Source organism: Narcine bancroftii, chromosome 7 (genome assembly GCF_036971445.1).
Source record: "Narcine bancroftii isolate sNarBan1 chromosome 7, sNarBan1.hap1, whole genome shotgun sequence".
Classification (NCBI taxonomy): domain Eukaryota; kingdom Metazoa; phylum Chordata; class Chondrichthyes; order Torpediniformes; family Narcinidae; genus Narcine; species Narcine bancroftii.
Window position 1 is genome coordinate 21,828,535 of NC_091475.1, and position 27,767 is coordinate 21,856,301.

General features: G+C 43.9%; 1 protein-coding gene across 3 annotated transcripts in view; it reads right to left on the reverse strand.

Moving 5' to 3' along the window:
- c7h21orf91 (chromosome 7 C21orf91 homolog) overlaps positions 1-27,767 on the reverse strand; it is a 53,991-nt gene that overhangs the window by 7,369 nt on the left and 18,855 nt on the right. The window contains exons 2-6 of one of the 3 annotated variants that reach the window (XR_011341612.1): positions 25,910-26,040; positions 14,274-14,813; positions 8,413-8,475; positions 8,187-8,334; positions 3,635-3,700 (exon numbers count right to left, since the gene is read on the reverse strand). Coding sequence is in view for 1 of the 3 variants with exons in the window: in XM_069889071.1 (XP_069745172.1) it covers positions 3,543-3,700; positions 8,413-8,475; positions 14,274-14,813; positions 25,910-26,033 (885 nt within the window). In the remaining 2 variants the exon portion in view is untranslated. Of the gene's footprint in view, positions 1-812; positions 3,701-8,186; positions 8,335-8,412; positions 8,476-14,273; positions 14,814-25,909; positions 26,041-27,767 lie in introns of those variants that run through there. The other 2 variants (XR_011341611.1, XM_069889071.1) reach the window with 2 other exon arrangements.

The window sequence follows — 27,767 nt, forward strand, 5'->3', positions numbered from 1 at the left end:
CTTCCAACAGGTGCTGGAGTGTAACATTAAACCAACACAAGCTGGGTTAAAACCAGAGCACAGAAAACAGGTCCTTCTAGTCGATGCTGAACTATTATTCTGTCTTGTCCCACTGGTCTGTACCCAGTCCATGTCCCTCCATACACCCCGCAACCTCATCCATGTACCTGTCTAAATCTCTTAAATGCTAAAATTGAGCCAGCATTCATCACTTCAGCTGGCAGCTTGTTCTATACTCCCACCAATCTGTGTGAAAAAGTTCCCCCTAAATCTTTCCCCTTTCACTCTTAACCCATGTCCTCTGGTTTGTATCTCACCTACCCTCAGTGGGCGAAAAAGCTTAATTGCATTTACTCTATCAATACCCCTCTATCAAATCTCCTCTCAACCTTCTACATTCCAGGGAATAAAGCCCGAACCCGTTTAACCTTTCCCTGTAACTTAGTCCCTCAAGATCCTAGCAAATCTTCTCTTTCAATATTATTGACATCTTTCCTGTAGATCAGTGACCAGAACTGCACTCAATACTCCAAATTTGGCCTCAACAAAGTCTTGTACAACTTTACCCTAACATCCCAGCTCCTAAATTCAGTACTTTGATTTACGAAGGCCAATATGCCAAAAGCTCTCTTTACAACCCTACCCACCTGTGATGCCACTTTCAGGGAATAATGTAGCTCTATTCCCAGATCCGATTGTTCTACCGCATTCCTCAGTGGATTCTAAAGTTGACCCCAGGGAGCGGAATTGGTCCATAATGTGAATCCAAAGGAAGAGCCAGGGCTCCACAAATGAAAATAAGAAGCAACAGGTTAAGAAAATATCTTTTATTTAAAATCTATTCACTGCTCTATAGTTTCATTCCTGATAGTGTAAAAAGATGCAAGGTTGAGTAAATGCAAATGCTACATACTCCCAGCAGTGGGTAAGTACACAAAAAAAGACAGATCCAAGTTCTAATGAAGTTTAACAAACTGCGGAGTTCCTAGCAGCGGGGGCGGGAGGTGGCAGCAGGTCTATGTAACAGCACGCTCCAATACCTATGGCTGGAATTGAACTGGGAAAACGGACTTTGGTTTTATTCTGCCCCCTCCCCCAAATTTATTGAAGAAGTACTTCCTGCAGTTAACTTTTAGCTGCCTGGCTGAATCTGATGCAAACTTTTGCTGGGGCATTTTTTTTTGGCAAAAACTACCTTTGGCTCTCACTGGTGCAGAGTAGGTCTGCAGACAATGCAGCGTCTGGGAGTCGGAGCTCAAAAGAGAGGGATGCCAAGGGCTCAGGAGCAGGGAGCGCAAACTGCATTTAGCCTTGAGCCCTTCAGACCATAACGCGCATTACGAGTGTGCCGGAGACTCAGGAATTGTAATGAACTGCTTCGATACATCACCCAAGAAACTGGGTTGTCCAATCACCGAGGACATTTGAGCATATGTCAGTGACCAATGGTGATCAGCAGCCTACAGGGATTTAAAAAAATACAGACAGGCAATGTGTTAAATAATGTTATCAGGCCTGGATAATCCTGATGCAATGTCACATTCCTCAACCGATTAAAGAAGCCATCCAAAACACCCCCCCCCACCACCAACTCCCAGTCTCGCCTGCCCAATGGAGGACATTGGATTCAATGCATACACTGTGGGGTATGAATAGAATAATGTGCGAAATTCAGTGCAAGCAGATTTTCTTTGCTTCAGGGTGGGTTATAATACTTCACCCCCAAAGTTAGTGGCTGATTACACACTACACCTATAATCAATTGCGAAACCATTTTTTTAAAAGTTGTAAATTCAGATAAAAATCCTGCAAAATACAAAGAGTTAAAAATGAAAATCGCTGGAAACACTCGTGTCAGATAGCACCTGAGGGAGAATGAATGTTTTCAGGAAAGTCAAACACCTGCTGCATTAACTCCCCATTCCTCTCTCCCATAGCCCTGATTTGCTGGTGGTTTATTCCGGATTACCAGTATTGTGCTTGCAATTTATAGAGGAGATTCTCGACAACGAACACCGTTGGAATATATACATTCACACACTCGCACACATATTTCAGAAAATAAGTCATATCTTTGCTACGTACTGAAAAATAAACGGTATTAAAATCTAAAATACCAGACATGCTGGGAGATTCTCTTCCTCTGTGAGAACTTTAGCTCCACCTGGTATCCAAAGTGAGTGAATTGTGAGAAGCTGGGAGGAACTCAATGGGTCAGGCAGCATCTATGGAGAGAAATGGTCAATGTTTCAGGTCAGGTCCCTTCAATCAAGACAGAAGAGGGAAGTGGAAATAGCAAACATTCCCTCTTTATTCTCAAGAAAGAGTCCTGGCCTGAAATAATGACCTTGGCCATCTCTCTACGCAGCCACTGCCTGATCTACAGTTTCTCTGTTCACTCAAGATTCCAGCATCTGTATCTAAAAATACTTCCACCTGCTATATTTTTAGGCTTTAAAGTAATTGCTGAGAACAGGGCATTTCATCCCCTTGAGCCCATTCTGCTGTTCACTGAGATCAATGCAGAGTAGAACTGAACATGGACGAGTCCTTTTGAAACAGGCAGTGATTAAAAGCAGGAGGAATTCCTGCATCCAGAAATCAGAGAGTTCCCCATGGGATGGTTGAAGTTCTTTGTGTGTCCTTGTACTTTGCATAATTGGGGTGCCAGTGGATGAAGAACTGGAAGGGGGGTGGTGCAGGCAGAGAGACATTGGGCAAAATGGTCTACTCCTGTGGCTGAAATACACATACACAAGGGAAGAAGGGAACTCTTTTAACTCCCTCACTGCCAAACCGTTCTTGAGTGACTAGGAAGTAGCCCAGGAAGCCTCAGTTGCCACCTCACCAGGACTCACTCCAATCAAACAAATCGAGGCTCTGAGCCTGGTCCAATCCACATGGAATGAGGGCAGAAGATCGAGGCTCCAGGACTAGTCCAATCCATTCAGAATGGGGCCAGAAGATCAAGATTCCAGGCCTATTCCAATCCACACAGTCCTGCTGGGCATGAAAGCTGCTCAGTAAAAGACCGAATAAAACCACTTCCGCGTGGAATGAAAGGCTCCCCTGAGTGGATTCCACTCTGTAATAATATTTACCCAGGAACTGGGCATCCCTGACCATCTCCGAGAAGGTGGGGAGGGGGGGGGAATGAGCCATCTTCTTAAAGCCCTGCCATTCGTCTAGTGAATACGCTTCCCTGGTGATGTCTGGGATAGAATGCCAGGATTTTGACACGGTGAACCTGTGATACATTTCCAAATCAGTTCACCTTAGAAGAGATTGTGCCACTGTTGTCCAACGCCTCTTCCAGCTGTGAGAAATGTTTCACCACACCAACAAGGTAAAACACTGAAGATATTGCCAAACAAAAAGGCTTAAAAAACACACCTCTGATTTACACCAGTAGGTCGAATTCGATCAATTTTCTCTGTGTAAATGTAGATGCAAAATAACCTACAAAATTTTTGCCACATCAGGTGGAGTTCAAAGTCTTGGGGTTGGATATTGTAAAGCTTGTATCGGCAAGGGGCAGGAAGTTAGTTGTCGAGGGGGATGCTGGGTTTAATTCCCCTGTGTCCAATCTGCAACCAAGGCAGCTTCTTGAAGAGCTGCTCGATAGCAACATAGCGGACGTGAAGCTCGGAGGAGAGTGAATCCTTCTTCTCCAGTTCTCGCGTCAGATCTTCGAAGACCTCTAGAAGCAGGGGAAGAAAGGTAAAGAGAAGTAAAACAGGAAGGTCTGCAGACACCGTGGTTGAAGTCAAAACACAATGCTGGAGAAACTCAGCTGGTCAAACAGCGCACTTTATATGGCAAAGATAAAGATACATAACCAACATTTTGGGTTTGAGGCCTTCATCAAGATATGAGGAAAAGTTAGCGGGTGCTTGAATAAAATGGTGGGGCAGAGGCAGGAAGTGATAAGTAGATAAGGGAGGGAGGGCACACCAGCAAATCGGGGGAGGGGGAATGGCTTTGTGAATGGAGAGTGAAGAAGGGAGGAGGAGAAATGGGGGAAGATCTAGAGGAGTGAAGACAGGGTAATAGGGAAGGGAAGGAGAACGGGGAGTGGGCTAACAGAAACCGGAGAAGTCGATGTTAATCCCATCAGTGGGAGAGTGCCCAAATGGAATATTAGGAGTTGCTCCTCCAATTTACGGGTGGCCTGGTTTGCCATTCCACAAGGTCATCCACAGACATGCTGGCTGTTGACCCTCCCCTTGTACACTCATAGTGAACTGTTCCAACAGCACAAATGGACTGTCTGTACGATAGAAATTCACTTTTTTTTTACATTATGATAATTTTATATTTATTGCCTATCATTTATTTTCTCCTTTTAATTTATACTACTGCAGGTGGGGTTTTTTCCTTTACAAAGTAAGTGTCTGGTTGCATATGTACAATGTATATGACCACAAACTCATTACCTTATCTACACAGATTGTTGTAGATCATTACACAATCTGTGTCCAGACTACAGTTAACGATTATCAGTCACACAGGGTCATTTTACTGAACAGTCCAGTAAACAGATTCAAATGAGCTGGAAAATCTATCATCTGGTGGGTCTTCACCTGGAGTACGGGTCACACTTTTGGACTCCTTATTTTACAAGATCACAAGATAAAGGAACAGAAGAAGCAGGCCTCTAGGCTCATCGAGTCTGTTCCATGACTCTACACTAACCTGAACTATGCTCACACCTTATTTCAATTTCCAGCCTTTTCCCCATATCCCTTGATACCCTCACTAATTAGATACATATCAATTCCCTGTTTAAACTCTCCCAGTGATCTGGCCTCCACCGCTGTATGCGGCATTGAGTTCCACAGATCTGCGACCCACTGACTAAAGAAGTTCTTCCTCATCTGTTTTAAATGGATAACTTCTAATTTTAAGACTGTGACCCCTTATCCTTGATTCACCCACCAAGGGAAACATCTTATCTACATCCACTATGATGAAACCTTTCAAAATTAGAAATGTCTCCTTGAGATCCCCTCTCATTCTCCTATACTCCAATGAATACAATCCAAGAGTTGCCAAACGCTTCTCGTACGTTAGCCCTTGCATTCCGGGAATCATCCTAGTAAATCTCCTCTGCACCCTCTCCAACAACATCACATCTTTTCTAAGATAGGGGGCCCAAAACTGCACACAGTACTCCAAATGAGGTCTGCCCAGTACCCCGTAGAGCCTCATCAACACCTCTTTACTTTTGTACACTATTCCTCTTGAAATGAAGGCCAACATAGCATTCGCTTTTTTCACTACCAATCCCAGCTGGTCGTTAACTTTTAGATTTCCCCGCACGAGGACACCCAGGTCCCTTTGCACTTCTGAAGTTTGAATTTTCTCCCCATCCATAAAGTTCTCTGCCCTTTTATTTCCACTGCCAAAATATAGAACCGAAGACTATATTTTTGCCCAGTCTCCACAAGACGTGCTGGCATTGGAGACGCTTCAGAGATTTACACAAATGATTCATGGAACAAAGGGATTAGTAAATGAGGAATGTTTTACAGCTTTCGGGTGGTACTCCTTGGAGTTCAGAATAATAAAAGCGAGGTCCTCAAAAGCATTTCGAATGGTGAAAGGCCTGCACAGAGTAGATGTGGCAAAGTTATTTCCTGTGGTGGAGGAGTCAAGGACACAAGGGAACAACTTCAAGATTGAAGGGCATCTATTTAAAACAGAGATGAGGAAGTATTTCTTTAGCAAGAGAGGGATGAACCTCTGGAATTTGCTACCACAGCCGGCTGTGGAGACCAGGTCACTGGATGTATTTAAGGTGGAGATTGATGGGATCAAGAGAAGGAGGAAGAGTGGGGCTGAATGGGAGAATGGTTCAGCTCATGAGGGAATGGTGTGGTGGGCTCAATGGGCTGAATGGCCTACTTCTGCTGCTAAAGGGCAGCACGGTTAGCGCAATGCTGTTACACTGCCAGTGACTGGGGTTCATCTCTGTAAGGAATTTGCATGTCCAACCTGTGTCTGCTTGAGCTTTCCCCAGGAGCTCCAGTTTCCTACCTCCGTTCAAAACGCATGGGGTGTAATTGGGCGGCACGACCTTGTGAGCCACAAAAGGGCCAGTTACCGTTCTGGATGTCTAAATTTGAATATTTTGTGGTCTTGTAGGTGATTTAGTGGAAGATCAGTGGTATGCCTGAGTCATAGATCCAGTTATCCAGGTTCAATCTTGCCCTCCACTGCTGTTCATTCAGAGTTTGTACGTTCTTCCTGTGACCATCCATTTCCTCTGGGTGCTCTGGTTTCCTCCCACATCCAAAAGATGGTTAACGGATTCAGTCTGGACACTGAGATTGGGACATCACGTTACAACTGTACAGGCTGTTGGTGGGGCTGCACTTGGAATATTGTGTGCAGTTCCTGGTCACCCAAAATTCAAAGATCAGATGTATTGTCAGAGTACATACATTACATCAACACACACAGCCCTGAGATTCTTTTTCCAGCAGGCCAGGCAGAATTTCTAGTTATCAGTAGTCCAACAAAAAAAAACTGTACTCAAGAAAAGATATGTATACAAAAAGAGGGAAATGCAAACAAACTGACTGTGGAATACAGAAAATAAATATTATGTATTAAATAAAGTGCAAAAATGAGTCTCTGATTGAGCCTATTGTTGAGGAGTCTGATGGTGGAGGGCTAGCAACTGTTCCTGAACCTGGTGGTGCGAGTCTTTTGGCACCTAGACCTCTTAGCAAGAACAAAGCGTCTGCAGGGTGGTGTGGGTCCTTGACGATTGCTACTGGAAGGATATCATGAAGCTGGAAATGGTGCAGAAAAGATCCCCGAGTACATTTCTGGGACTGGAGGGTTTGAATTGTAAGGAGAGTGGAGGAAGCTGAGGTCATTTCATAGGTTTATAAAATCAAGATGGACATAAATATGTATAAAGTCATAATTTTTTATCACGTTAGTAGGGTCTAAAAATGGAGGGCATAAATTTAAGGTGAGAGGGGACAGATTTAAAAGAGGTGGGTACAACAGCAGCTGCTGGACAGTCCAATGGAGAGGAAAGGTTTAGAATGATAATTGGCTGAATGGCAGGCAAATGGGACGAGTTCAGATAGATAACTTGATTGGCATGGACAAGTTGGGCCAAAAGGCCTCTTCATTTGCTGTATGGCCACTGAAAATTGCCCCGGTATAGGTGGGTGGTGGGGAATCAGTGTGTTAATTGGCAGGTGTGAAAGAATAGTCAAAGGGGGAACTAAATGAATGAATGAGACTGCTCAGACTGTTGAAAAAGACTCTGAAACAACAAACTCATGACTTATTTAAGGACTCTTGCTTTGCACATTATTTATCACTGAATATTTATTGCACAGCCAGTTTGTTTATATTTCTCTCTTTTATAGACGTATTTTCTTGAGTATAGTTTTTTTGCACCACTTATAAGTAGAAATTCCACCTGACCCGCAGGAAAAAGAATCTTGGGGTTTTATGTGATGTCATGTATGTAATCTGACAATAAATCTTAACTTTGAACTTTGTTACACAAATAATGGGGAAAATTGAACAGAATAAAATGCTCGCCCCATTTAGTATGACAAAGAATTAAAGGGATTGTCACTCAGGGTGCACTAATGCCCATCGGGGAGGTGAAGTGACACAAACTATAATCTGCTCGAGGAACTCAGTGAGTCGAGCAGCATCAGAATTGCTGATGTTTTGGGTTGGAAACCTTCATCAAGACTCTATCTCATCAAATCTCAATCAAGAGTTCTGACCCAAAACAATAACCATTCATGTTCTCCCACTGTCCACTGAGTTCTTCCAGCAGATCCTTTGTTGCACCAGATCCAGTCTCTGAGAGTCTCAAAGTGGAGGGATATGGGCCAAACGAGTGTAGGATGAGTGTGGGTGGGGCGTTTTGGTCGGTGTGGGCAAGTTGGGATGAAGGACAAGTTTCCACACTGTATTTCTATTCAGCAATGCAACAGATCATCTAACAGCAGACTCTCAAAAGGGCAGGAAATATCTGTGGAAAGTGAAGCGAGTTCACCTTCAGGTTAGGCAGTTAAACAATGAGTTCTTGATGTGAAGCATGAACTCTGATCCTCCTTCCGCAGATACTACCTGAACTTCTGAGGATCTCCAACATTTTGTCTTTGTTTCGGATCTCTTCCTCACTTCTTTTTGTAATTTACATTTTCTAGTTGAGCCGTGAAATAGCCTTGTCCAGAGCAGGTTGATCAAAGTGTTCAGAGCGAGGTAGAATGGCCAATAAAGATTCCAGCACATCCCAGTGAAGGGGCAAGGCTCAGTGTTGAAACAAAAAGCAGAGGGCAAATGGAACTGAAAGGGAAGGAGACCCAGGCATTTAGTTAGATGTCAGCAGATGCTTTGTTTGACAAGAGAAGTTGAGGGATTTACCTTTGATCTGTTTGAGGAGTTGTTCATTCAGCAGAGCCAGATCCTCCATCGACTTGCCACTCACTGCAAAGAAGATCAACAGCATTAGAATCACAAAGACTGCAGATGACGTGATTTTGAGCTCAATGAGCTGCTGGAGGGACTCAGGGGCCAGGCAGTGTCTGTAGGGAGGAATGGCCAGCCAACATTTCAGGTCAGGATTGGAGCTGACAGGATGCAAGAGGCAATAGGGTATTGAACAGAAGTTGGGAGAGGTGGAATTTTTAAAAATGTAAGAACAATGTTTCCAGCTCTTCTTCATCTACTGTATTTCATTTTCTTTCTAGCTTCCCCTGTAATCTCTCCTTCTATCACCTGTCCCACACCCGATCACCATTTGGCCCCTCCCTCAGTTTCTTTACACAGTCCCCCTCTTTATCCAGCTAGGATTGTTGGAGAAACTCAACAGGTCAGACACCATCCATGGGTAGAAATCGTCAGTCACCCTTTTTTACTTAAGTCTTGATGAAGTGTTCCAACCTGAAACATTGACGATTTCTACCCATAGATGCTGCCTGACCACTGAGTCGCACGGTCCCACCAGCAGCTCACTGTTTACATAAAATATTATGTCAGAGTCCAAGGCCTTCGGCCTGCAATGTTGTGCAGACCCAAGTAAATCTGCTCCACAAAAAGTCAGGCAGCTCCACTGCACAAAAGGAAACAGAGCTTATGTTTCTGAAAGCTTCAATGCTTCTCTCTCCACAGATGTTGCCTGAGACAGAAAACTTTATAAGGACGTTGCCAGGACTTGAGGAGCTGAATTACAGGAAAAAGTTGAACTGTTTAGGACTTTATTCCCTGGAACATTGGTGAATAAGGGGTAGAGACAGAGCAAATTTGAGTAGGCTTTTTCCACTGAAGTTAGGTGAGAGAAAACTAAAAGTAAAATACAAAGTCTACAGACACCATAGTTGAAATAAAAACACAATGCTGAAGAAATTCAGCAGGTCAAACAATATCCTTTATATAGCAAAGATAAAAATATATTACCAATGTTTCAGGCTTGAGCCCTTCATCAAGGTATGGAAAAATGTCAACAGGCGTCCGAATAAAAAGGTGAGGGAGGAGCATGTTAGCAAAGGCAGGAAGTAATAGGTGGAGAAGGGAGGAGGACACAGAAGTAAACAAGAGGAGGAGGGATGGCTGGATGAATAGAGGAGTGGGTGGAGAGCTGAGGAAAAGAAGACAGGAGGAAGGTGGGAGGTCGGGAAGGAAGGGAGAGCAGGTTATCAGAAACTGGGTCAATGTTACTGCCATCTAGATGGAAAATCAGGTGTTGATCCTCCAATTTACGTATGGTCTTGGTGGGATAGTTCATGAGGCATGTGAGCATGGGAGTGAGATGCACAACTGAAATGGTTGGCTACTGGGAGATCCCGTCACTGGTGCAGTCAGAGTGAAGGTGCTCAGTGAAGCAATTTCCCAGTCTACGCCCAGTCTTTGTGATGTAGAGAAGGCCACAAAGGGAGCACTGGATGCAGTAAATCAATCCTGCGGATACCCAAAAGTGAAGTGTTGCTTCACTTGAAAAGTCTGTTTGGGGCCTTGGACTGTGGTGATGCTGAAGGTGTGGGTGCATGTGCAACACCTTCTGCGGCCACAGGGGAAGGTGGCAGGGAGGCCATTGGTAGGGAGGGATGAGTGCCCAAGGAAGTGACAGAGGGAGCGGTCCCCTATGGAAGGCGGCGAGGGGAGGAAAGATGTATCTGGTAGTGGGATCATGTTGTAAGTGCCGGAGATTCCAGAGGATAATGTGTTGGATGTGGAGGTTGATGGGGTGGTAGGTAAGGACAAGTGGAATCTGCTGCTTGTTGTGACTGAGGGCAGAGGGGCCAGGGTAGATGAGCGGGAAATGGAGGTTATGCGGGTGAGGGCTGAGTTGATGTTGGTGGAGGGGAAGCCACATTTGTAGTAGAAAGCAGACATTTCAGAAGATCCAGATTAGAAGACTTTATCTTGGGAACAGATGCAGCAGAGTCTGAGAAATTGCAAGTAGGGAATAGTATCCTTGCAGGCAACAGGGTGTGAAGAAGACAAGTCGAAGTTGTGGGAGTTGGTGGATTTGTAATATACGTTGATGGACAGCTTGTCTGCTGAGTTGGAGACAGAGATCCAGAAGGGGGAGAGTCTTGTCGGAGATGGACCAGGTGATTTTGAAATCGGGGCGGAAGTTGGAAGCGAAGTGAATGAAGTTGACAAGCTCATCGCGGATGCATGAGGAAGCCCTGATGTAGTTATCAATATAATGAAGGAAAAGTTGAGGGGCCTTGCCTGTGTGGGCTTGCAACATGGATTGCTCCACAAATCCCACCCTTGGGTGGGCATAGCTGGGACCCATGGCTACTTCTTTGATTTGGAGGAAGTGAAAGGGGTCAAAGGAGAAGTTGTTTAGAGTGAAGACAAATTCTGCCAGGCGGAGGAAGGTGGTCAGGTTCTCTAATCCCAAAAGGAGTGAAATGCTTTAAGACTTTCTGTATGGGGGATGGAGGTATTGAGGGATTGGACATCCACTGTGAAAATTAGGCAGTCCAGTTTGGAGAATCTGAAGTAATGAAGAGATAGAGGACATGTGAGGTATCATGGATGTGGGAGGGATTGGACCAGGGGAGAAAAGATAGTCAAGGTAAGACAAAATTAGTTTGATGGGGCAAGAGCAAGCGGAAATAATGGGTCTACCCGGATGGCTGAGTTTATGTATCTTGGAATAAGGTAGAAATGGGCAGTGCAGGGATGGGAGACAATGAGGTTGGAGGCCATGGGAGGGAGGTGATCAGAGGTGATGAAGTTGGAGATTGTGTTGGAGATGGTGGCTTGATGAGCAGTGGTGGGGTCCTGTGGAAGGGGTAAGTTGGAGAAGGTGTCTGAGAGCTGTCATCTGGCCTCAGCAAGGTGTCAGACCACAACAACATCACCTTTGTCTGCAGGTTTAATGGTGAGGTTGGGATTGTTGCAGAGAGAGTGGATGACAGAGCTTTCTGAGGAGGTAAGATTAGACTAAGAGAGAGAAGTGGTGAAGTTGAAATAGATGATGACCCAATGGCAATTGGATATAAGAAGATCCAGAGTGGGCAGAGGAGGAAGAAGGAGGGGTCTTGGGTGGGGAGAGTCACGGTATTGGAAGTAGGCTCAGAGATGGAAGAAGAGTTCAGTATTATGATATGCATGGAAGGTATGGGCAGAAATGGACATCTCTTTTTACCTTATCTTCGTTCGAAGTGCACCAATTTTATTCTTCCATATTCTTTACCTATTTATTTTCTGTAATTATTTTGCTGGTTACTTGAGGCTGTCAGTAGCTTGAATTCTGGATTAACAGGGTTTTTACCATTTGTCTAAAAGTCTTTAAAATGTCGCAATTGTACCCACATCTCCTACTTCCTCGAGCAGTTCCTCTACCATTTCCACAGCAGTTTGTTCCACACAACCACTGCCCTCTGATGGGCAAAAATTTGCCCATCCACCACCTACCTGGGAAAAAAGGCTGACTGAGGACAACACACACCCTGGGTTGGGGTCAGTAAAGCTTGGGAGCTGTTCAGGCAAAGAGATGGGAGTGGGCTGATGGAACAGTGGGGAGCTCAGAGTCAAGCAGGGAAGAACTTGGGGAAATAACACAAAATGTTTCTGCATGATACCAGTTTGTGAAATAAACTGGAGGCAATAGTAGTTCCTCCTCCCCTCGTGCTCCCTTGTACAGGTTCTTCCAGACTGGTTCAGCTCATATCGTGGGGAGAAGGAACTGAAGTAGATGGATACCCTTCCGATGCCCTGCACCCAGTCATTTGGAAGGAGTTGAGGGTATTGGATAGGGGTGGGGGTATTCTATTCTCTATCCTTCCCAAGTTTTTGTTGAACAACACATATAGCATAGCAAATCCCAGTAAGCTTGCGTGGAGATTGGTGCAACGATGCTACAGCACCAGGGATTGGGACTGTGCTGCCTGTAAGCAGTTTGTACATTCTCCCTGTGTCTGCGTGGGTTTTCCCCACAGGCTCCGGTTTCCTCCCACCACTCAAAATGTATCGCGGGTGTAGATCAACCAGCTGCAATTGGGTGGCATGAGTTCATGGGCTGAAATGGCCTGTTACCATGCTATAATGTCTAAATTTACAAAAATTCTCAAGAGTGATAGGAAATAAAATGTGCAGCAATCCGTATAAGGCAGAGGACCGTTGGTTGGGTAAGAAAGTTTTTTTTAAATAAGGAAGATTCCGGAAGGTGATCAATCTCTGTTGAATGATAGCCAACCTGAAAGATTAACTCTATTCTCTCTCCACAGTTGTTGCCCAACCTGCTGAGTATTAAAAAGGATTAAAATACAAGAGCAAGGATGTGTTGTTGAAGCTTTATAAGGGAATGGTAAGACCTCACTTGGAGCATTGTGGACAGTTTTGGGCTCCTCATTTCAGAAATTATATGTTGACATTGGAGAGCTTTCAGAGATGGTTCACAAGGATGATTCTGGAAATGAAAAGGTTAGCGTATGAGGAGCATTTGACAGCCTGTACTCATCGAAAATTAGGAGAATGGTGGGGGAGGGGGGGAATCTCATTAAAATATTTCAAACGTTGAAAGGCATGGACAGAGTAGATGTAGAAAGATTGTTTCCCATGGTGGGAGAGTCCAGGACAAGAGGGGACAACTTCAGGATTGAAGGGCATCCACTTAGAACAGAGATGCAGAGGAATTTATTTTGCCAGATGGAGGTGAATCTGTGGAATTTTTGCCTTGAGTGGTTGTGGAAGCCAGATATTGGGTGTATTTAAGGTAGAGATTGTCAGGTTCTTGATTAGCCATGGCATCAAAGATTATTGGGAGAAGACCGGGCAATGGGGTCAAATGAGGAAAATGGATTAGCTCATGATTCAATGAGCTGAATGGCCTATTTCTGCTCCTATGTCTTATGACATTCCAAGATTTGGGAATGAGGCAGTTGAAGGCAGAGATGTAAGAGGGGAGGGGGTATGGAGAAGGGATGAAAGTGATATCAGGAATGATCATGAAGCAATATTGGAAAGGCAATGGCACGGAATTGGTAGCCTGGGGACAAAACTATTGACCTGGAGACACAAGTTCAAAGTGGAAATTAAAATTGAATCATCTGAATAACTTATAAGGAACGCGGAATAAATATAAACCTGTGCAGTGCCTTGATTTCACCAGATCATCATTATATCTCATGTAGTTCATGCACGTCTGCAGCGATGGAAGTCTATTGGGCAAAATGTGACAACCCAGACAGTGGTGGACTTTTGAGTGTCTCCCCAGTTCAAGAGCAAGGAGGGTGGTAAAGAATGAACGATAAAAGCTGGCATTACCATTGATGTTCCCGTAACATACTCAAATGAAGAAAATTAGTCAGGCAAGGAGTTTGGATGGCACAGAGCAAAGAAAGGTGATAGACACCAGGAGAGAGGTCACAGAGTATTTGATAATAAGGGTTCAAACAACCCCAGTGATGTCAGCAAGAAAGAGGGAATGGTGGGCTGATGGGACTCAAATGAGGTACAGCAGGGCATTAGAATTTTGGATAACTGCCTTTATGGGGGTGTGGGATGCAGGGCTGAGGTTTCAACCTCACAGAGACAGCAAAAAAAGGGAGAGGAGAATCCCCATATGTTTTGGACCGTGGGAGGAAACCAGAGCACCCTGGGAAAACACATGAAGGTCATGGGAGAACATACAAATTCCTTACAGACATAGGGGAATTCGAACTGGAGCTGTGGCTCTAACCGTGCTGCCTGTGTTCTATGTAACAACTATCCTTGCGCATTGCTGTGCGATATTCTGCGTCTGTGATGGTCACTGCCATACTTACAGTCCTCCTGGACATAGTGTGGGTGACACTTGGCCTCTTCTCTGTGACTTTCTGTGGACGGAGGATTTTCTGGGCCGTGACCAAGTTTTCGGGTTGACCAACGAGCTCCTTCACTATGTGTCACACCTGCATCTGCTCCCAATGCACCCAGGCCGAGACCAGTTTGCTCCTCTCCCTTCAAGAATCCCCGTGTACATTCCGAGTAGCCTGGTGCACCCGCTTCCAGCCAGCGTGGAGAGTAACGGGGCAACTGAGACCCGTTTGATTGGTGGAAGTGTGTCCTGAGGAAGTTGGGCTCAGGGCCGCGACCTCTGCCCTCGGCCCGCCTGCAGTCCCGGAGGTGAGCATCAGAGTGTTGGTTCTGGGCGTACTGGATGATCTGATTGATCTTTTTGCTAAGGATCTCCTTCACATCCTTGTAGGTGCTCTTGGACGTTTTGGATTGTGGAAGGTCCTGGTTGGCAATAAGGTGGTACTTCTCGAAGCATTTCCTGTGGCCCCGCATAGAATCTGTGTGTAGGAGATTCGATCTGCACACTCCTGCAAGATTCAAGAAAAGAGAGATGAACATTTGCCCAAATGTCAATCTCAAAATGGAAAATAACAGCAGGAGAGACAGAGAGAGGGGATGAGGAACCACTCATACTAATCGTACGAGGCTCTCATTTATACAAGAGCATATTTACATTTTTGCATAGATAAAATCCTTGTCCTGCATATGTTTTGTTTGTATGAATGTGTGTTGTGTCTGGTTGTGTGTCTGCATGTTTCGCACCGAGAACTGGAGAATGCTGTTTCGTCAGGTTGAGAGGGAGCTAGGTGGTGAGATTGGGGTGAGAGTGGCGAGAGGGGGGAGAGGATAGAGAGGGAGAGGAAGGGGAGGGTGAGAGGGGGCAGGGAGGGCGAGAGAGGAACAGAGAGAAATAGAGGGTCTGAGAGAGATGGAGAGAAAGGTGAGAGAGGGAGAATGGTGGAGAGAGTGACAGAGATAGAGAGGGGGAGATAGAGATGCACTGGAGAGACAGTGAGGGAGGGAAACATAGGAAGAGAGACAGGGACATGGGGAGAGAGAAACAGTTTTGGTGAGATTGAAGAATGCTTTTATTGGTGTTGCTGGCTGAGAGAGGGGTGATAAAGCCTAGAGAATTGCAAATGTTATATCTGACAAAGATAGAGTTATGGAGAAACACAGCACAGAGACGACCCTTCAGTCCATCGAGTCGATATTGAACATCATCCATCCTTTTACACATTCCACATTAATCCCATTTTTCATTCTTACCACAACCTAATTGATTTCTCCTAGATGCTACCACTCATCCACACACTAGGGAGTGATTTACAACAACCAATTAACTCACCAACCCGCACGTCTTTGGGACGTGGGAGGAAACTGGAGCTTTCAGGGGAAACACACTCGGGCCCAGGGGGAATGTGCAGACTCCACATGGACAGGGTTGAACCTGGGTCTATAGCTGTGAGGCTGAGGCTCCACAAGCTGTGTCTCTGCGCGGGAGCGAAATGAATAAAGTCTGAACATACTTAGAGAAAAGGAGAAAAAAAACAGAACATTGGAAATGTGAGCTACGCGGCCAGAACATGTGATAACTTGAAGGTCAGGATGGAGAAGTTGCTCTCTAAGATGAATAGTTATAGTGTCTAGCTGGGTGATTCACTCAACTACCTGTCTACTAAACAGATCGATGTTGATCAAAGAATAACTGAACAAGCATGGTCTTGCTCGCTGGCAAGTTTATTTTGCTTAGTCCATTCCATTAAATGCAAAGCATAGTGGACAAGTGAAACACGCCAGCTATCCTGACACACAGGCAATGTGGCACCAGCTTTCTGACTACAGTTCTCCCTGTCTTGAGTCACAGGGAATTTATCACAAATCAACCATCTCCCAAATCTGTACAATGTTCTGCTGTCCTTCCACCATTCCAGCACCCGGTATTTTATAATACAGCAAAGGATCTGGCATCAAGCCTTTACAAAGAAGAACAAATGACTGTATCCCGGAAACATCTGGCACTCGACATCTCCGTGCATTTAAATTCTGGAAACAACATATACACCGACTAAGTGTATAGCCCCCCCCCCAATTTTTTTGCAAGGTACGTGCCAGAGACTGATGTCCAGGCCTCCCATCAACAACTAAACTTTGATACAACACCTCAATCACTAACTAACAAATTTGTAAATTAAGCAAGCAAAAAACCAGTTAAAATAACCTTTGATTCTGGCTGGGAAGATACCAAAGTGCTGGGTCCAAGTCTTCAGCATCAGCGACTCCATTCTCAACATCGGGTGCAGTGCTGTCTGTTTCAAAGAAGTCTTCTTGCTGCCCAAGTGTGCTCAGTGCAGGAACCACACTCCCGGGCAGGAGCAGGGACCTCGGGCTCAACAATTCAATAATGTCTGGGTGGGTTATAGCAGTGCCTGGCAGTGGAGAGGTGTTGGGGAGCAGCACCACCAGTGATGGGAGGTGCTTCCAGGATTGTCTCATATTTTGAATCTACATCGAGCGGATTTTTGAGTTGAATTTATGGTCTCATTTTTGTATCTGGTGTATAAGTCGACCCTGATTTTTGCTTTTTTTTTTGAGGGTTTCAAGACTTGATTTATTTTCCGAAATATATGGTACATACACACAAACACACCCACACCCCCCATACACAAACACACGTGCACAAGTACACAAACACACCCACTAATAGTTTTCTCCATTCTGTGCAAATGTGGCCATGGAGAGACTACGACATCTGTTTGGCTGTAGCAAGTAAGATGCATCTGTACATTGTACAAGGTATATGACAATAAACTCTCATCATATCAGGTCAATTGAATGGCCAAGTTAAGGTGAAATGATGTTGAGTGAATATATTTTAATGCAAATATTAACACAAGACAGCAGAAGTTTGGTTGAACACAGATTGCAGAGGACTGAACGATGGAGGTTTGTTTGGAGAAATAAAATGGTCATCCCTCTATCCTTTTAACCCAAAACCCCTCTCCACAGATGCCAACTGACTCATTGAGAATTTCTCTGATTTTATACTTGTGTTTAAAATTGCTTCTCCTATTTATTTGCGGAGATGGGTGACTTTCAACTCCGCCAGTTGGAATCCGGAATGATGATGAAAATAAATTTAAAACCAACATTTGAGGGAATCGGGAACCAGAGGACGTGGGTTTAAAGTGAAGAGGAAGGAAAGATAGATTTAATTTTTAATAGGGTAAAGCTTTTACACAGAGGGTGGTGGGTGCATGAAAATGGCTGCCAGAGAAAGTGTTTGGTGCAGGTACGTTGCAACATTTCAGAATTTTTTGGATGGATACATGGATGAGTTTAGAGTAGTGGTTCTCAACCTTTTCTTTCCCACTAATATACCACCTAAGTACAGAGTTCCAATAGCACAGGTGCTCTGTGGTTAGTAGGGGATTACTATGTGGGTGGAAAATGAAAAAAAGTTGAAAACCAAGCAGATGGGACTAGTGTGGATGGGACATTTTGGTCACCTTGGGCAAGCTGGGCTGAAGGGCCTGTTTCCATGCTGTATGGCTCTATTTAAGATGGATATTTTATTTAAGAAGTATTTAAGGGCAATGGGGAGAGAGCAAAACCAATTGGAAAGCTTTTACACACAGTAGGTTGCAACGGACAACTGTTCCCGTGCCATCAAAGCTAAGATCTGCTCTGTCTGGTTCTTTTGCCTAACAATGTCTGGGAGCAGTTCACAGCATAGTTTCCCATCAGCAGTTGTCTGGAAAAGGTTCAAATTCCAAAATGAACAAATTCTGAGCCTCTCAAGTGGATGTGTTTCAAACTTGGTGTTGCAAAGGATGGGCCTGGCCTTGTTGCTGCTCCATGTTCCACTCAGTTAGATTGCCTCACTATCTGTCCTTCGTGGGAAAAGTTCTTTCGGGAGAACACCTTTGACCACAAGTCTTTGGGCATTGGTCAGTATGGGTGTTGTATGTGTGAAACCGGTTTGATGGGTCCCAAGAGCAACAAATCTCAGATTTATTGTCAGAATACATATATGACATCATATACAACCGAGATTCCTTTTTCCTGCAGTCATGACAGAATTACCACTAATTGGTAGTGCAAAAATGAACTATATACAGCATAAACATGCAAATAAGTAAAAGAAATGTAAACAGATAATGAATGAAAACAAACTGCAATACAGAGAAAAAAAATCAATAAAGTGCACAGGAAAGAGCCATTACATGAGTCACTGGCTGACTTTGTCGTTGAGGATTCTGATGGTGGAGGGGTAGCAGCTGTTCTTGAACCTGGTGGTGTGAGTCTTGAGGCACCTAGACCTCTTTCGTAATGGCAGCAGTGGGTGGTGTGGGTCTTTGCTGAATGCTGCTGCCATCATCTGAATCTGTACAGTAGTTTTTATTTACACGCATGGGGAGTCATTAACAGGGGTAAAACATATACACACTCACCAGATTAAATGACACACTCGCAACCATTCATGGATAGAAATATACATAATTACGTTACAACATACTATACCCACCACCCCTTGGTATATCTCTAGCCGGTACGGCTTTTATCTAAAAAAAACAGGGACAGTAATTTCTAGACACTCAATGCACAGTTCCCAATCCTTCATCTGCACACACCTTACCAATGACTCTCCAGCGCTGCCCACGGTTCCCAATCGGGAATGGAGCAAGGACTCATCCCAGAAGAGGCAGATAGGTCACATGTCGGTGGAACAGTTAGTGTAGCGGTTAGCGCAATGCCTTTACAGTGCCAGCAATCAAGATTGGGGTTGGAATCCCATGCTGTTCGTAAGGAGTTTGTATGTTCTCCCTGGGGGCTCTGGTTTCCTCCCATCGTTCAAAATGTATCAGAGGTGTAGGTTAATTGGGTGTAAATTGGGCAGCAAGGCTCATGGGCCAGAATGGCCTGTTACCATTCTGCATGTATATATGTACGTGGTGAACTTTATAGTGCCATCAGCTGGAGAGTCTGCCCTAAGCATTGATGATGCAATTAAAGGAACCAATAATCAGGTGTGCATTGACCTGTGGGCAAGGCCTAATCTTGATTGGTAGGTGAGGTGACTAGGTTGCAGACAGAGAGGTCAGATGCCCCTCCACAATCCACAGTCCCAACAGGTTCCAGAAGGAGGTCATATCAACCCCCTCCCACGTAATCCACACCACAAAGGGACACCCCACAGGCTCTGCATCCTGGGGGTTGGTTCCCTGAGCAAGCTGTCCAAGAAATCGAATGGATGGCCTCATGACCAACAAGCACCGAGAGAGAGTACCACAAACAAACTGCAAGGGCTGAAATCTTGAGCAAATAATGAAGAGAAGGGGTAACTCAGTGAGTTAGGCAGTGTCTGAGGAGAGGAAGGTTCAGCCAACATTTCAGGGCAGGTCTCTTGCTCACGACCTGATTGCCTGGCATCCGTGACATAGTCTTTCTCCAAAGATGGCGCATCATCCGCAGTGCACATTGGCTTTGAAGTGGCTGTGATGAACTCCACCTCTATGCAGACTGTCCATTTCCAAAGGAGTAAAACATGAAAGTCTGCAGACACTGTGATTGAAGTAAAAACACAATGCTGGAGAAACACACCAGGTCAAAAAGCACTCATTGGGGAAGAGATACAGGAATATCAGAGCCAGCGCCACCAGGCTGAGGAACAGCTTCTTCCCACAGTCAGTGAGAATGCTGAACGACCAAAGGAACAGTTCACACTAACCATCCGAGACTCTCATATGCGCAAAACAATATTTATTTATTTAATAAATAAAATACTAGTCTTGCATATGTATTATTTGTCTGTATGTGTGAAGTCTGGTTGTGTATCTGCATATTTTTGCACCAAGGACCAGAGAACACCGTTTCATCATGTTGTACAATCAGATCACAACAAACTTGACTTATGTTGCAAAGATAAAGATGCATATCCCATGTTTCAGGCTTGAGCCCTTCATTTTAAATGGAGGAAAGTTCAGGGAAGATGTCATCTTATTTTACACAGAGAGTGGTGGGTGCCTGGAATGCATTGCTGGGGTTGGTGGTGGGGGCCAGTAAAACAGAGGTTCAAAATTCTCGTAGACAGGCACGAGGTGTAAGAAAAATAGAAGATTATGGGCTGTGAGGGAGAGAAGAGTTAGATAGGAGTGGAGTAGGTTTCATTTTTTAAAAAAAATTAATTTAGACATACAGCAAGTAACAGACCCATTCAGCCCATAAGCCCGTGCCGCCCAATTACACCCAATTGACCTACAGCCCTGCGAATGTTTTGAACTGTGGGATGAAAGCGAATCACCCAGAGGAAACCCACGTAGACATGGGGAGAACGTACAAACTCCTCACATATAATGCCGGATTCGAATCCAGGCCACTGGCGCTGTAATAGTGTTGCGCTAACTGTGCCATTATGAAGGTCAACACCACATTGAGGGCTCAAGGGCCTGTACTGTGCTGTAATGTTCTGTTATAGGAAAGGGAACGCAATGAAAAGTTACTTTGAATTCTTGCAAACCACATTGCAGTATCGGGGGAGAGTGAAGTAACATAAAACAAATAAGATTGAGAGAGCAAACACTGCAAATGAATGCAAATTTTGCTAACCATTTGTGAATCAAGAGTCAAGCCCAAACAGATCAATAATGATCCCAGAATTTTGCGATTTACAACAGGAGGATACAAGAACTGTATAAATTCCAATGCACTGTGCGCAAAACCTATTCATAATCAAGTCAATGGAACAAAAGAAAACAAAACAGGTCAGCAAAAAGCTAGCATTAAATCTGGATGACCAGTTATTAAGTGTTCAAAGAGATGTGCTGAAGATGGAAAGGGTTCAGGGAAAGTTCACAAAGATGATTCCAGGAATGAAAGGATTATCTTACAAATATGAGGAGCACTTGTCACCTCTTGGCCTGTATTCATTGGAATTTATGAGAGTGTGGGTGGGGGGGCAGTGGGGGGGGGGGGAAGCTCATTTAAACACTTTGAATGTTGAAAGGCATGAACAGAGAAGATGAAGAAAGGTTGTTTCACATGGTGGGAGATTCTAGGACAAGCGGGCACAACTTCAGGATTGAAGGGTGTCCACTTAGAACAGAGATGCAGAGGAATTTTGTTTACCAGAGGGCGGTGGATCTGTGGGATTTGTTGCCACAGGTAATTGTGGAGGCTAAGTCATTGGGTGTATTTAAGACAGAGATTGATAGGTTCTTGATTAGGCAGGGTATCAAAGGATTTGGGGAGAAGGCCGGGCAGTGGGGCTGAGTGGGAAAATGGATCAACTCTTAAATACGGAATGGCCTGGACTCCACAACCACCTGTGGCAACAAATTCCACAGATTTAACACCAAAGCTAGGGATTTTCTCTTCGGAGTAACAGAGGTGACTTAATAAGGCTTAGGAAAGGTGGACAGTCTACAAGAAAACCCCTTGTTCTTGGGGTGACAATAGCAAATACCAGAGTCCATATATCTGTTTAAAGTGAGTGGATGAAAGTTTAGGGGAGATGTCAGAGGTACTTTTTTTTTTAAACACACTCACACAGAGAGTGGTGGAAGCTTGGAATGCATTGCTGGGGGTGGTGGTGGAGAATCTGTCCTGGAGCCTCCATGTCGATGCAATCGCGAAGAAAGCTCGCCACTATACTTTGTGAGGAGTTTGAGGGGATTCACTATGTCACCGAAAAATCTTGAAAACTTCTACAGGTGTACCGTGGAAAGCATTGTGGCTGGTTGCATCACTGTTCGGTACGGAGGTGTCCACACTCAGGATTAAAAAGAATCCAAAGTGTTTTTAACTCGGCCTGCCGACATCGCAGGCACCAGTCTTCACTTCAGCAAGGTGTCTTAAGAAAGCAGCCTCCATCGTCAATGACCCATACTACCCTGGCATGGCCTCTTCACCCTGCTACCCTCGGGAAAAAGGTACAGGAGCCGGAAGAAGAGCACTTAGTGGCACAAGGACAGCTACTTCCCCTCTGCCATCAGATTCCTGAATGAACAATGAACCACAGACACTGCCTAACTTGGACTTTTTCTTGCACTATTTTTATTTGTTTTCTGTAGTGATTTATATAAATGCTGCAAAACACTGAATTTCATGACATACTCATGACAATAAATTCTGATTCTGGAGGCTGGTATATAATAGGGACAGTCAAAAGAATTTTAGGCAGGCTACGATGTCAGAAAAATAACGGGTTAAAAGTATGACGATTATATTGCTGTGGAGTAAGTTTCCGCAGGTCAGCACAACATTATGGATTGAAGGGCCTGTACTGTAATGTTCTATGTTCTAAAATTTGCGCATCCATCATGACGATGCAAATAAAATTGACTTTCACTTCTTGCATTCCCACCATCTTTGAAACCAAACAGCCTTTCTAGGTGTAACAGTGATCCACTTGAAACTTTTGATTTCGTGTACGACATTCATTGTTCACTATTTTTCATCTACACTGCAAAAACCAAACTCGGATTGGATGAATGCTTTGAAGAGCCATGAGTTCAGTTCGCACGAGTGACCCGCCACTGTACCCTTTAATTTTCCATCTCCCTCCCACTTGGGGCTTTCTGTAACACGGTGAGCTGCAGCGAATGATTGAGGGGCAACACCCCACCTTCCATCTGGGCACAGAGTAGCTCTCCACATTCAATAGCACACTCCAAAATTTCAGTTGACACCTTCTCCATCTGCATCGGAATTGATAATTTCTGCAAGATGTATATAATTTCTGAGGTTGGCTGAGTATTTCATTCTGTTAAGATGATCCAACTGCCCAGCATTTTGCAATATTTCAGGATTCCTTTAATACTACAGAACATGTAATATTGCAAAATTGCCTCTGCCTGCTTTAAGGCAGACAAATTCACATTTATATCTCGAGTTAACATTGACTGGAGGAACTCCCCATCTTATCCCCACAGCAATACTGGCCTCGCCCTGTTACAGATGTTGTCTCATCCTTCCTTCATCTATTCTGCCACAAAAAAAATTTCATTTTTCTCTCTTTCCCTTTCATATGAAGTTTTTGACCTGAAATATTAACTTTCTCTTTCCAGATGTTGTTTAACCTTGCAGCATTTTCTGTTTTTATTTTATGTGCAAGGTTCCTGTTGTTGACTAACAGTTTGAGCTCATAGGAATGTTTGAAAGAGGAGACCCCAAATACCACAAAGATTGACCACACCCTCCCTACAATGGAAAGTACAATCTATTGTTGATGCACTTCAATATTTTACTAAGTATGCATCTCCAATCATCGAATGGCTTTCATTTGTTGATCATGGACCCATCACAAACTTTCTTGCAAAGAAAACTTATCAATGCCTCTACTTCCTCAGAAGTTGTGGAGGTTCGATATGACAATGGAATCCATGGCTAACTTCTACAGATGTGCAGTGGAAAGTGTGATGAGCATCTGCATCTTGGCCTGGTCTGGGGGTGTAGTGGCGGCTACACTGCTAACTGAAGGATCGCACAACCAGACGGGTTGAGTTCAGTGAGCAAAACTGATTTATTGCAGGCTGCCTGACTGGTCTTATACTCCCAGCCCAGACCTGGCTGAGAACCGCGCTGGGGGGCCCCGACGTCACCGGGGCGTCAAGTGGGTCACCAAGCACGGGCTTCTGAGCCTGGTGCCGAGGTCGGGAGGAAACCCCTGACGGCACCATTTTGGCCGGCTGCCCCGCCGCTTACGTGACAAGCGGGGCCGGTTCGCCTGCCTAATGGCGTACCACCACAGGGGCACCATTACCTCTGAGTTGAACGCCTCGCAAAAGGCCGCGGAAACAGTCCACTGCATCACAGGCAAAACTCTCCCCCTATCGAGAACATCTACATGGAACGCTGATGACAGAGAGCAGCCTCAATTATCGTGCATCCACACCACCCAGGATATTTTCTAATCTCGTTGCTGTCATCAGGGAGGAGGTATAGATGCTGCAAGACTTGTACATCCAGGTTCAGGACTAGATGCTACTCCTCAAATATCAGACTCAAACAATGGACTCATTCAGAGACTCACTTAAAGTTTATATGTTATTTTGCTCCTTATTTATTACTATATATTTATACCTACAACTGCATTAATAAGTTAAAAACACAAATGCTGGAGGAATTGAGCAGGTTTCGTATCGTATCTATGAAGTAAAGATGTTATCTCTGGAACACCTTTTTTCGCTTTTTCCCAGGGCAACAATAACAAATAGCAGAGGACATCTGTTTAAGTTGAATGGAAATGTCATAATTAAGTTTTTTTTTATAACGAACAATGATGGGTGCTTGGAAAGCATTGCCAGGGGTGGTGGTGGATACTGGGACATACAAAAGACTCCTAAACAGACATATGGGTGTAAGCAAAATAGAGGGTTATGAGTGTGTGGTTGGAAAGGGTTAGATTGTTGTGGAGTAGGTTTACCTAGGTTGGGAGAACATCGTGGGTTGAAGGGTCTGTACTGTACTCAAATGTTCTATGTTCTAACAGCAGCAACATGGATACATGTAACCCAGAATATATATTCAACCAGGTGAACCTCCTCTGCACCCCTCCAAAGTCAGTATATCCTTTTTCAAGTCAGAAGACCAGAAATGCACCCAGCAGCTTCGCCAATACCCAGATCAGATGCTCTTTGCTCTTAAATTCAATCCCACCAACAATAATGGCCATTTGCCTCCTTGATTACCTTCTACACTTGCAAACTAACTTTTTTTCAATTTTTAAAATTCTAAGAATTGAAAGAGAGAATGAAGGTGATTCCTTAGGGCCATAGTCCTTTTCTGATAAGTCATGCAGTTCAGATATTACCACCCGCATCCAAAATGCATGACAATGGTTTCTGAGCAAAGTATTAACTTTATGAGGAGCAGGGAACCACAAACTTTCTTCCCTTGTAAAGCTGATGGGTCTTCTGGTCAATTGTAAATTTCAAAATTCAGTTGGACTCTTGAACCATAGAACACTACAGAACAGAAACAGACCCTTGGGCCTATCTTATCTGTGCCAAACTATGACTGCCTAGTCCCAATCACCTGCACCCAGACCATAGGCATCCTGTTCATGTTTAAATGTCAAAATCAAGCCCGCATTTACCACTGGCAGCTCTCACTGCTCTCTGCGTGCCCCCTAAACAGTTTACCTTTCATTCTTATGCCATGTCCTGCTTGAATTTACTGATTTTCTCTCATAATTTTGTATACCTATATCATCCTACCACATTCCAAAGTCCTAATCTATTTAATCTTTCCCTGTAGCTTAGACCTCAAATCCTGACATCCTAGTAAATCTTCTCTACACTCTTTGAATCTTTTAATGTTCCTGTAAATAGGTGACCAAAAGTTAGTTAACTCTAACGCTAGTTAGACAAGGGTTATTTTGAAGTTAGGGGTCGTAACAGCATTCAGTGACGAACAGCTTTGATCTGGACCTGTTCCTATATGCAATGCAATTGTCAGAGAGCGATTTCTTAACCTTCAACTTAAACCCTTTGTTGCTTCACAGCCTCAACAATGAGCTGTTTAGAATTAAATTATAGCATCAATGATATGTGATTTTTTTTCAACAATATAACTGATTCATTACCCACTTCCCTTTTTACCCCATTCAGACCAGCCTCACCTTCAATACTGAGTTCGAAGCAAATGTGGCAGAACGAAAGCATCTCCTTCGCTGTCTCCAACTTGCAAACTCCGCAGATGTCATCATCATTCAGGTCAATGTTAACAAACTGCTCCTCGTTCATAGCGAGTCTGAAAGCAGCAAGAATACTTCATGAGCCAAAGAGAAAAGAAATAGATCTCGGAGCATAGAACTTTACATTGCAGGAATATACACATCAGACCACAATGTCTGCACCCAATGTGATAACTAGATTGAACAAAATCTCTTCTGCCTGCACATATTCATGCATCTATCCAAAAATCTATTAAACACAACTATTGCATCTACTTCCACCACTAATCCTGGCAGCCCGTTGCAGGCACCCACCACTATCTGTACCCTGTACATCTTTAAATGTTTCCCCCAACAATTTAACTGCGTGTCCTCCAGTCTATGACATTTTTACCACAAGGATTCTGTCTGTCTATTCCTCTCATAATTTCATAAATTCTATCTAGTCACACAAACAGAAATCTAAGTTTGTTCAACCTGCTAGAGACTCACATCTGGGATTTGAGAGGGTGCTGGGGCGAGAAGGGCTCCCAAAGGGCCTCGGGCACTGAACGCTTCCTGATCATATTGGAGGTTTGGACCTGGACCTCGGGTTGCTGATGGTGAGCAGGGATCTGTGAGAGTGCTGGAGGCCAATCCAGACATGCATGGTCTATGAAGGGACTCTCTTTTGCTTTTAATTCTCATATTGTTTGAGGCGCTGGGCTATGCCATGCTCATGGTGACTGCCTTACAGCAAAAAAAGTTTAAGTTCATCATCGATATTACATTTTTAATGCATTATTACATGACAATAAAAGGAATCTTCAACCTCTCCTTGTAGCTCATACCCTCCAATCTAGGTAGCATTCTAGAGAATCCCCTCTGTGCCCTTTCCAAAGCCTCCTTCTTATCATGGGACAATCAGATCTGCTCACAATAGTACAAGCATCAAAATTTTTAACCAAAGTTTGAATCAACATGACTTCCTCAGTATTATACTTAATAACAAGACTAATGATAGTGAGTTTACTGTCATACGAGTACAACGTACAGATGCATTGACATTCTTACTTGTTGTAGCCCAGCAGCAGGTACTTTTGTTCAGCCTATCAACTCCAACTTTATTCATTAAATACCATATGGAAAGAGATAATGAAGATAAAAAGACAGAAAATAAATATTCACATTTATAGTTAGTGCAAAAGAAAAATGGTGTTGCAAGAGTGCAGATAGGTCTTTTTGTAGTTCTGGGAAAGTTTGGGCGGTTCAGTAAGGGGAGGTTCAAGAGCTTGAAAATAAAATTGTAATTGAACCTAGAGATCCTGGACTTCAGTACTTTCTTCTTAAGGGAGCAGAGAGAAGAGTTTGTGAATATGCTGATGGGGTCCTTAATGATGTTGGTTGCCTTTCCACACTCTGCGAAACTTTATTTATTAATTTTAACATATGAAGAAAGTAAGTAATTCACGTACAGAAAAAATACAAAATAAAATAATACAAGTACAAAGTAACATAGTTAATACAATACCAATCTCGGCATCTCCCCCTAACCACTAAAACTAAAAAAAACTATTTTTAACCCCTAAAAACTATTTTTAACCCCCCCTCCCCACCCCCACAATAAAGAGTGAAGAATTAATATACTATTAGTATAAAAAAAATAAAAAATATATATCTTAAAAAAAAAGATCGATATATATATATAAAAAAACAAAAAAAAATATTAATTAAGTATTAATTATTAATCCAAAAACCACACTGCAATGCCAAGCAAGTCATGCCCGCTTACTATGTGGGGAAAGACAATCACTGAGGGCTTGTG